This window comes from Carcharhinus amblyrhynchos, chromosome 18 (assembly GCF_965287045.1).
Source record: "Carcharhinus amblyrhynchos chromosome 18, sCarAmb.v2.hapA, whole genome shotgun sequence".
Lineage (NCBI taxonomy): Eukaryota > Metazoa > Chordata > Chondrichthyes > Carcharhiniformes > Carcharhinidae > Carcharhinus > Carcharhinus amblyrhynchos.
The window spans coordinates 42,454,347-42,466,019 of NC_137341.1; the positions used below are offsets into that span (position 1 = coordinate 42,454,347).

The 11,673-nt window shown below is 42.5% G+C and overlaps 1 protein-coding gene across 2 annotated transcripts; it reads left to right on the forward strand.

Moving 5' to 3' along the window:
* The first annotated feature begins 594 nt into the window (after positions 1-594).
* On the forward strand, positions 595-9,332 carry thumpd1 (THUMP domain containing 1). 2 transcript variants are annotated; one of them, XM_080206136.1, is made up of 5 exons: positions 595-674; positions 864-1,066; positions 3,780-3,945; positions 7,017-7,265; positions 8,680-9,332. In XM_080206136.1, exons 1-5 carry the CDS (start codon positions 647-649, stop codon positions 9,015-9,017), a joined length of 984 nt encoding a protein of 327 aa, XP_080062262.1. In that variant the 5' UTR covers positions 595-646; the 3' UTR covers positions 9,018-9,332. The 2 variants fall into 2 exon arrangements, with proteins under 2 accessions (XP_080062262.1, XP_080062263.1); XM_080206137.1 differs by having other exon boundaries at positions 672-699.
* Positions 9,333-11,673: the final 2,341 nt, after the last annotated feature.

Here is an 11,673-nt window from a genome sequence, read left to right on the forward strand (position 1 = left end):
ACTCCACACACAGTGACCCAAGACAGGAATCGAACCCCGGTTCTTAGAGCTCTGAGACAGCCGTGCTAACCACTGTGCCAGCATGCCACCCCTGTCCAGGACATGGGTGGCGTCCAGGGGTCCTCACGTGGTACAAAGCTGTTTTGACATATTAAAGATGCTATAAAATTGTTGTAACAACACTGTAGCTGGGATGCATGTTCACTGTTACTGTTGTTCAATTTGACCCATGTATGTCCTCTGTTTTATTATTGCTGCTTTTTAAGTAATCCTGGTGCCCGCAAGCAAACCAGATTCACATTTCCAATCTTTAACACATGCTGTTAAGCCCTCTTGTGGATTGTTGCTTTGACACAACCTTTTCTCCTCATCTCATTACCAGGATCCAGTTTTCTGGTGGAGGTGTGTGGCAAACGTCTGGAACGAGTATGTGCACTTGATTAGACAAGAGGGAAAACTGGGGCTTCTGAAAATAGTCTTTTGCTGCATTGATTTCAGTTTTTTAAAGAATTCTGTACAGCTCAGTAGAAAATGCCAGCCTTAACAATTGGTAAAATTGTAACATAGGAGGAGCAAACCAGACGCAACGTTTCCATTAGCGCTAGGACCCAGTGGTAGGCTGCGTATATTTTAGCGTCGCAGTTTAATGATGCTAAAAGGAGGAGTCCTACAGAGTAAGTGGTTTGGATTGAAGTGGCGGTATGTGGAGAATGGGGTTATTTATTGTGTATAAATCCATTGCATGATGCAGCACACGTGTGTGTGTATATGTCTCCTGGTGTTTGGGACAGGTTTCACGTTGGCTATCTATCCTCATTTTGCATTTCTTATTAATTTCAGCCATCTCTCTTCTTTTTCAACAGCAATGGCAACAGAGCCGAGAGCCAAGAGGAGGAACAAGGGCGCGTATTTGAGCCATGCGGCCAAGAAGCACCGTGGGAGCCGGGAGCTGGAGGTGGGGATGCAAGGACTGCTCATCACCTGCAACATGAACGAGAAGAAATGCACGGCAGAGGCGTACAGTCTGCTGAACGAATACGCGGACCAGCTGTATGGCCCAGAGAAGGTGCAGTGCAGATCCCCCATCTCTACTCTCTGGGAAGTGGGAGCTGGGGAACTGATGCCGTGTGTGCAAGCCCGCCCCTCCGCCCCAATTCCTTCTGATTTCCCTTCTCTAAACCTAGAGATTTTAAAAAAAAGACTAATTCCCCAACTCAGTTCCACAGTTTACAAAGCAGTGGTACAGTGGTTCGCACTGCTGTCTCACAACGCCAGTGTCCCAGGTTCGATTCCTGGCTTGGGTCACTGCCTGTGTGGGGTTTGCATGTTCTCCCCGAGTCTGCGTGGGTTACCTCACACAGTCCAAAAGACGTGCTGGTTAGGCGCATTGACCCCAACAGGTGCTGGAATGTGGCGACTAGGGAAATTTCACAGTAACTTCATTGCAGTGTTAATGTAAGCCTTACTTTAATAAATGAACTTTAAAAAAAGCACCAACTCTCACTAGAAACTTGAGGGCCATGGCTGGATTTGAGTGGCCCCTTTCCCCCCCTTCCCCTCCCCCCCCCTCCCCCCCCCTCCCCCCCCCTCCCTTCCCCTCCCCCCCCTTCCCCTCCCCCCCCCCCCTTTTTCCCCTCCCCCCCCCCCCCTTTTTCCCCCCCCCCCTTTTTTTCCCCCCACCTTTCCCCTGGCATCAGGTGCATTTTCTGGGTCCTGATCTCACACTGGGTTGGTGGTAGATGCAATTTTTTTTTCTCTCTGTGCTGACAAATTAGTGACCAGAGTGTGTGCTCACTGTCCGATTTACGAGTGTCTAAAGGGGCAAACAAAATGGCAAAATGGGAGGCTCACAAGTTCTCTCACTGTTGGAGGTGGGAGCTGCTGATGTGTGTAGGGGAGAGATGGGGGTAAAAGCAAAATACTGCAGATGCTGGAGATCTGAAATAAAAACATAGTGCTGGAAAAACTCAGCCCATATGGCAGTGTCTGTGGAGAGAGAAAAACAGAGTTAACGTTTTGAGTCCAATATGATTCTTAATTGCTTTTAAAATAGAACATTATAGCGCAGTACAGGCCCTTTGGCCCTCGATGTTGCGCCGACCTGTGAAACCAAACTGAAGCCCATCTAACCTACACTATTCCAACATCCATATGTTTATCCAATGACCATTTAAATGCCCTTAATGTTGGTGAATCCAGTACTGATGCAGGCAGGGCATTCCACACCCTTACTACTCTCTGAATAAAGAACCTACCTCTGACATCTGTCCTATAATCTCTAACGACTGTTGAAAAAGGTAAATTAATGGAGGGAGGTGCTGGATACCCCCCAGACTAGTCAGATTGTTGTTAGAAGGCCTCCATGTGTGGCCAGGCTTTTGTTGACTCAGAGGGCACTAGCAGACTGAAAAATCCCAGTCAGCCTCAGAACATTGACCTTAATTTGCCTTTTAATTGCCTCAGACTGCCTATTATTTACATCCTGAGTCCTGGCTCTACCAAAATGGACCTATAGTGGGGACATGCCAGCAAAATAGCATGCCTGCTCACTGATGCCAAGTTTCTGTCCCTTCTGCATCAAATTTCACCTGATTTGACTCGCAATTCAACCCATGTCACACAGAAGTCCCGGCTAATGCCCTGGGGACATAGATTTGAATCCCACAGTGGCAGCTAACGGAATTTGAATACAATGAAGCCATTGTCAATTGATTTAAATACCCATCTGGTTCACCAGTGTCCTTTTTGGGAGGGAAATCTGACATCTTTACCTGGTCTGGCCTTCATGTGACTCCAGACCCATAGTGTTTGGCTCTGAAATGGCCAATTAAGCTGCTCAATCCAATGCAGTTGGGGATGGGCAACAAATGTTGGCGTAGCCAATAATGCCCTGATGCCATGAATAAATAAATAAATTAAAAATCTGTTCCTCTTCCAGTGCTTCATTTTTGAGCACCAGTAAAGTTAAAAGCAGTTATTTTGTCTTTTGAGCAAGGGAATAATGATCACAAGGAATCTTCAAAATAGTGCTTTTCTTCTAATTTTGCACTTGTGTTTTTAGATATACGATGCAATCCATTTATAACAATCACTTTTTGCCATGTATAAACTAAATTTCACACTTGCTGGGATAAAGCCCTCAAAAAACCTTTAGATGTAAATATCCTGTTTTGGAGATTTGTGGTTGTCCATTAGTCATTTATTAGTGCAGTGAATTGACTGAGTTAATGGAAAGGACAAAATGCTTAATAAGTTTTAGACATGGGTCCTATTTCTTTAACCACAGTGAACATAGTGGTTTGCACTGTACAAAGGTTTTTAACTTATTCCTCATACGTTTCTTCCTGAAACAAATTCAGAATTTTGTAGGGGGTGGAGGGTGTTAGAATGTAACTTTGTATCGGATGTAATGTGACCAATGGTAACAAACTGCAAGGGTCCCCTGACCCAGTAAACCATGGAATCAATTACAGAATGATGAGATGGTCAGCTGACTCACTATATTCAAGAACCTGTTGGGAATTGTGGGCAACTTGGAGTGGTCCAGGGCGAGGCCCCAAGTTTGGAGTAATGAAGTTTTTTTTAAATTAAACCAGTTCTTTGATTTATAAGTTGGAGTAAGTTTTGTTATCTTTTTATTGTCCGCATTTGAAGTGTTCCTTCTGAAGAAACAGAAGGGGCAGGTGTGTTACAGATAAATGTTAACGTGCAGCTATCATCACGTTATAATTTTGGAAATGTTCAGATTTTTTAAATGTAATACTGTTGTGCTTTCTCAGTTTGTAGAAGAATCTAATAGTGAGGATGAGGAAGATGACGATGCTGAAGCTGCTTTGAAGAAAGAAGTAAAACAGATCCGTACGTCAACACAGAATGATCTCCGTCGATTCCAGGCTTTGGACAGTGGAGCCAACAATGTCGTCTTCATCAGAACTCTTAACATTGGTGATGCTTTTTGTTTTGATCTGAGTTGAATTTCACTCCTCTGGTGGGAGTAATGTGTGTACATTGCAATCAGCTGAAAAAAGCCTTGTGAAGTGCCAAGTGGGGATGCATTAGCATGCTGCTTTAGTATTAGCTTCAGAGTACCTGAGCTGCATATTGGGCAAATGCTGCCAACAACTTATTGCACTGATGCAAAATAAAAATGCATATGCAAATGTTCCATGTCTGTGGCTTAAGGCATCCCATAATTATTATAAATTTCCAATGTTATAAGTGTTGCCTTTTCATTGAAAGAAGTGCCAGTACATGAGTGGAAAAGTTGGAGGTTAATGCTCAACTTGTGACCCTGAAAATTGACTTTGTAAGTACATTTGGCAGGGGATGTAATCAATGGAAAGGGTATGGAGTTAGTGGTGGATACTGAAAATGATGGTTTCAGTCTTTCCAGTGTTTGGCTGGAGTAAATTGTGCCTCAGCCAAGAATGAATGGCAGAAGAGCAGAACTGTCAGCAGAGGTAGTAGAGGCGATTTTTAAAGAGCTGTTGGAGAGATAGAGCTGGATATTCTGAGTACGTGTGGTGTGCAAAATCATGACATCAGACAGAAAGACAATGATAGAAAAGAATCAACAATTAATATTAACAGGGCAGTGGATCAAATGTATTAACAAACTAAAAGTGGTAAATCTCACCCAAAGGGATGCTATGATGGCAGTGTTTAGCACTGCTGTCTCTCAGCACCTGGGACCCAACAACTCCTGACTTGGGTCACTGTCTGTGTGGAGTTTGCACGTTTCTCCCCATGTCTGCATGGGTTTCCTCTGGGTGCTCCGGTTTCCTCCCATAGTCCAAAAGACGTGCTGGGTTAGGTGCATTGGCCGTGCTAAAATTCTCCCTCAGTGTACCTGAACAGGTGCCGGAGTGTGGCGACTAAAGGATTTTCACAGTAACTTCATTGCAGTGCTAATGTAAACCTATTGTGACACTAATAAATAAACTTAAAACCTTTGCCTCAGCTCACTGTGGGCACTTTGCAGTGTTTGGAAAAGACATCAAAAAGAAATGGGGCACATTGGAAAGGAGCTAAAAGAATCTACATTGGATATTTATTTTATAAATTTAACAACTGTGCAGATTGGTTCCAGATTACCATCACTGCTGAATTTGTCATCATTCATGAACTGAAATTGCCTGCCATCTGAAAAGTTTCTGTATTACACAATTTCCAATAATAATTTAAGATTGCCTCCTTGCCCACTACTATTTCAGTAGGATTACTGGGGAATTCGAGTGATATAAACCTTCTCTCCACTAGCTCCTGCCCTTTAAGATGCCCTTAGGATATCGTTGGTACAGGCTCAGGGCCTTATTATTGGTCTTTCGGGTACCTCATCCCTCCTCTTCCATTTTCTGCTTCCTCAGCCTCTTGGTTTCAGAGAATGTTGACTGGGGCAGATCTGTTGTCTAGGATTATTGCTCCTTGACCAGTCAGGTGTCCCTCTGGCACCCTTAGACGTGCCATCATTCTGTCTTTGGAGGAGTAACTGGAGCAGGAGGGAGAGAACCTGTGATTGCAGGAGCAGTGAGCATGGGAATGTGGGTAAGACAGAGCTTAGGGCTGGAGGAGCAGTTATCCAGAAATTCTGTCTCTATCACACTCACTGCTCCTCAAGTCAAAATTCCCACTCACTGAGATGCCTGTGTCGGCAGTCATTCAGCCATCATGTAAGTTGATAATTAACAAGGCCGATCTTTCTTGAATTTTTCACTTCTGGCTCTGATTTTATGGATTATTTGTTAGATTGTGAGGACAAAATTGCCCTGTGTAATTTGAACCTGATGCACCTTGGTCATAATCTCAGGTTATAATTAACAACTTTAGTTAGGCCCATTCCAGTGCCATGGTTGGACACTAATCTGAAGAGATTCAAACAGGGAGTCGCTGGAAAGTTGGACACAGTTTCAGGAGTTTATAATGTTTTCAGTGAAATGGAAGGTAGAAATAAGATTGGAGATATGAGAGTAAGCTGCAAGGACAGAAGGGGAATAATGTTCCTAAAAGGGAGAGAGAACTATTAATCATATCAGCCAGCATATGGGAAATGAAGGGGAGAGAGATGGGAATAGGATGAAGTGAGCAGTCTTGTGGATGAGCTATGCTCAGAAGACCATATGGGGAGATGTGAGAGAAACTAGAGGAAGATATAGGTAGGAGAGAAACTACAGGGAGCCATAGTTTCAGGGCTATGGTAAGGGAGGAAGGATAGCTTCCCATGGAAAAGTTTGGCTAATGGGACAAAAGGAAAGACTTGTGGTTGGGGGGGGTGGCAATCAGTATAGACAAGAGTGGATCGTCTGTGTCTTGGTTACAGAGGGCCTCATGAACGTCTTGCACTTGCGTGTTGGTGATGAAAGGTGCTGTGACAGGGTCGATAAGGAAGAAAAGAAATTAGGCGTTATCTTTTTCCTTCAGAATCATCCCACAATAGTGGGTGCCTTTAGCAGTGAGTAATGTAATTTGATGATGCTTCAAACGAAGAAGACCACCAAAGACCTGCAAGATGTTTTCCTTGTCCAAATCACTAAATGAGAAAGGTTCTCTAATCTTTTTGTAGATAAAATGGCAGGCTAGACATCAGTTCAGTTCTTGTGACTTATGCTTGCAGGGACAGTCCTTTTCAAATGTGTACGAATTATTGAGGGACCCACTCTCTGCCTAAGTACTCCAGTTATCATCAATCAAATGTCTCCGATTTCAACTCCAGCATTTCTTGATTTTTATTGCACATTTCCAATGATGTGTGCTGATTTTCTGTACTTCAATTAAGAGGTCATTCTCCTTTCAAGAAATGAGTTGTTGGTTGCATCTGAGTAACTGAATCTACTTGTTTTGGTGTTTTGAATGAGTTGCCTACTTAGTGCATGTAAACAAGATGCACACCTGATTTGGTATGCTTTCATTGCAGTGTACATGTGTAGACTTGAATGAAACTCTTGCTGCTATTTGTGATACAAAGGCCAAGGCTGCTGCACTGGGGAGTCTACATTGATTTTTTTTCTGCTCTTAAACAGAACCAGACAAGTTAGTACACTACATTTTGAAGGATCTATACATAACCAAGAAGAAGAAGACTCGAGCTATACTACGGATGCTGCCAGTGTCAGGGTCATGCAAGGCTTTCATGGAGGAGATCCCAAAGTATTTTGAGACTTTCCTGGAACCCTGGTTTAAAGTTCCGAAAAAATCTACTTTTCAGATAGTGTATAAAGCCAGAAACAATAGTCATATGAACAGAGATGATGTCATCAAGGCTCTGGCAGGTAGATATCACATTTTTCATATTTTAAAGATACGAATTGGGTTGTGTGTGGATTGGGCTATATGTGAGTGGAAGTTAGCATTGGAACTAAGTTATGGACAAGATGTGAGCTTTGTTACCATGTGAGAAGACCTGGTATTGTGGGTTTAGTTTGACTATTTCAGTTTTTTTTTCTAAAATCCTAAGTTTTTCTGGATTAACTCCTGATTTCTTTACCGATAAATGTTTTTCTTTTCATTGATGTGGAGATGCCGGCGTTGGACTGGGGTGGGCACAGTAAGAAGTCTTACAACACCAGGTCAAAGTCCAACAGGTTTGTTTGGTATCACGAGTTTTCGGAGCGCTGCTCCTTCGTCAGATGAGTCACTCACCTGGACTTTGACCTGGTGTTGTGAGACTTCTTACTGTCTCTTTTCTTTGTCTGCCTATGCTGACACTTTATATCCAACAAGACGGCCATGCAACCTGCCTGCAGGCTCTCTCGGTGCTTTCGCCCTCCCAATCTTCTGCCAGTACGTAGGGGCAAACTTTTATTTTTTTTCCCTCTATTCCTCCTTGGGTGGTATCCTCTTGTTGCTTGTATCAAAAACTGAGTGGAGTGCAACTCAAATCTCCATCTATTTCGGTTTGGTAGAATGGGAAGTCTACATGTGCAATATTCAACATCACTTTGAGTATTATCAGTTTTAATAGTTTGTTGTTACACTTCACATACCTAGTGGTGCACAAGGCAGGTTTCATCTGTTCCCAAAGCAATTTTTTTTTTACCCCCCCCCACCACCACTGAAATAGATAATTAGCCTGTCACCAAAGGCTTTTAGCATAGGGGTGCCACCCTGCATAAAACATGGCTGACCAGGAGACTCTCCTATTAATATGTTGGAAGGACTTTGCAGGTTGATGCTCAAGCTGTGTTATTAACATACCTTCCTTGGCCATCAAGTCTTGGAAGGCAACTCACCATCCATTTCTGAAGGGCAGTTAGGGTTGGGCAATTAATGCTGGGCTAGCCAGCAATGCCTACATCCTGCGTAAGAATAACAAGAAAACAGAGTTGGAACGCTTTGCTCTCTTGCCTTGAATTTAATACACTGGCGTGATCTTTTAATCAGAGCCAGTTTTATATTGATTTGGATAGTTGGTATCAAAGTAATTATGCCATTTCAGAGCAATAAAAATTTTGGAATGAAGCAAACTATTGGTTGGCTAAAATTCAACAAGTGTTGGCATTTACCTAAGCAGAGTGACTTACTGTAGAGGTGCACGTGCTGTTAGGTGAACCATGTATTTGTGGTCATATTCCTACAGTCCCTAGATATGCGTGCTGTGAACAACTCTCGTTTACTGATATTTCTATCTTCCTATTTTTCTATTCTATTTATAAGTAACTGTGACTTTAACTTGCAATTTTTCAGGGGTGGTAATACAATTGAATGCTGAAAACAAAGTGGACCTTAACAACCCTGAGTATACCATCATTGTTGAAATAATCAAAGGCGTCTGCTGTGTGAGTGTTGTTCAGGACTACATACTCTTCCGCAAATACAACCTGCAGGAGGTGGCGAAAGATGACGTTGAGGAGAAAGGGAAGAAAAACGTCACCTCTCTTCCCTCCAAGAATGATTGTCAAGAATCGAAAGAGCCTTTGGGAGGAAAGGAATCCAAAAGCAAAGGGGAAGAAGGGGAGCAGGAAGTGGAACAATCTGTCACGGATAGTAAAGAAGCTCTGCCAGAACAGGAAAGTGGAGAATAGAGACTTGAGGAAAAACAGCTACGTCCACAATGGGGGAAAGAAACCTATCTGGGTTGTTGTCCAGTCAGTTGTGATCTTTACACAGACTGGTTCTCTTTGTGTTTTTGTACACCAAACCTTTTTCTAAGCGATGAAGTTGAATATTTGTCTATTTTGGGTGAAGGAATGTCCCTCGTGCTCACTCCACAGAGATTATACTTCATGTGCAGTACATGAGGACGGCACAAAAAGGCAGCTACGCAGAAAGATTCTTTAGCGGGTTATTTCGTTTGAACTGGTCGTGACTGGTGAAAACAATTTTTTAAAACCTTTTTTTTAATAAAAACTAAGACTCTTTAAGAGAAAGAAAAATGCTCAAGCAAGGTTTCAGTTGAAATGTTGCAATCTGAATCTTATCCCTCAAACTCTAGTTGTCTTATTTTATTGGCTAACATGCTGTTTGAATGAATTGGAACTTCAGACGTTTCCTGGTCATCGTTTTAGTTGTTGTTTTAAGTTACACTTGCATATGGCAGTGAATGCTACAAGCCGATGCTCTGTATCTGAAAATTTGGTTCCTCGGCCTGTAGTTTTGATTTTGAAAATAAAATTTAAAGATGGTCAAGTGAAAATTTCTGCATTTATTTGACTTCCATTTCGGTTGGTGTAAGTTATCCTTCAATTATACTAAAATGTTGCAAAGTGTAATATTTATGTATTCATATTTTTTACACTCAAAACTGAGCAATATTAGTGCTGACCAAGTTTCTACGGACCTTAGTTTGAGAACCGTTGACCTATACTATTATCTCAATTGTTGTATTGCATGTTCTTGCCACTCTTTTTGGGTAAGGACATTTCTCCTGAATTCTCTGATGACTCAGATCTAAGTTCCCTCTAATCTGCTTAACAATGTACCCAAGCCTCTACACCAATGTGACTAACTTTTATTTTGCTCACGAGCCGAGATGTGGGGTCTCAAGTTCCAGTTAATGTTGAACTCGGTTTAGTTTTGTGCTATAAAACCCATGCTTAGGAACTGGATTGAGGTTGATTCTGGATGCTCTGATCCTCATACATTGCATGGTGAGCATGGAGCTCGACTGGCTACCACTGCATCTGCACTCACTGAGCTTATGAACTTCACAAATCATGCAGTTGAGTCCAGCTTTAATGACACAATGTATGCCCAAATACATGGTGTTGCCATGGGATCTGCTTTAGGCTCTGCTCTTGCAAACAGTTTTGTTGGGTTCCATGAGTTCGTGTCTTCAATGTCTAGACACGTGGGATCCTAAATGAATACTTCTTGTCTATATTTACCATGACGAAAGATATGGAAACTAGGGAACTCGGGAAGTAAATAATGAATTGCAAAGCATCCATGTTACAGAAGCGGGGGTGCTGGAAGTCTTAAAACACATTAAGGTGGATAAATCCCCAGGACCTGACTAAATGTATCCCAGGACATTGTGGTAAGCTAGGAAATAAACTGTGGGGCTCCTACTAGAGATATTTGTATCATTGATATCCACGAGTGAGGTATCAAGACTGGAGGGAGGCAGGGAAAAGCCAGGAAACTATAGAGTGGTAAGCCTGACATCAATGGTGGGTAAGTTGTTGGAGGGAATTCTGAGACAGGATCTACATGCATTTGGATAGGCAGTGTGTCTTGCAAATCATGTCCTGCAAATTTGATAAGGGTTTTTTGAAGGGCATTATGGTAAACATTGCCTACGTGGACTTTAATAAGGCTTACGACAAGGTACGGCATGGTAAACTGGTCAGTAAGGTTAGATTACATGGAATCTAGGGAGTACTCACCAGTTCATCGGTCAGGGCATTGTTATGTTACAATTATACAAGACACTGGTAAGGCCATATTTGGAGTACTGCATACAATTTTGGTCGGTCTGCTACGGGAAGAATGTCATTAAACTGGAAAGGGTGCAAAAATTTACAAGGATATTACTGGGACTGGAAGGTTTGAATTATAAAGAGAGGCTGGATAAGCTGGGATTCTTTTCCCTGGAGCATAGGAGGCTGAGGGGGACCTTTTTGATGTTTATAAAATCCTGAGGGGCATAGATAAGTGACTGGCCAAAATCTTTTGCCCAGGGTGTGGGAGTCCAAAACTAGAGGGCATTGGTTTAAAATGAGATGGGAAAGATTTAAAAGGGACCTGAGGGGCAACTTCTTCATTATGTGTGAATGGAATGAGCAGCCAGAGGAGGTGGTAGAGGTGGGTACAGTTACAACATTTAGAAGACATTTGGACAGATACATGGATAGGAAAGGTTTAGAGGGATATGGGACTAGTTCAGTTTAGGAAATCTGGTCAGCATGGATAAGTTGGGCTGAAGGGCCTGTTTTTGTGCTGTCTATCTTTATGACTGACACCTAACCTTCTACCTCTGTGTATTCCCAATACGTGGATGATACATTTAAATCAGTAGCAGTGTGTAATAATTTCCTTGCATGTCTTAATAGGCTCCATCCTTCGTTTAAATTCATCTTTGAAATGGAGCAGTCAAGAGTTCCCCTTGATGCACTGGTGGAGAAATCTGCCATGGTGGGTTTCCCACCACAGCCCACCTTCACTGGTCAATACACGTGTTGAAATTCTTACAGTTCTACACACTGTAGAACAGCACGGTGGCACAGTGGTTAGCACTGC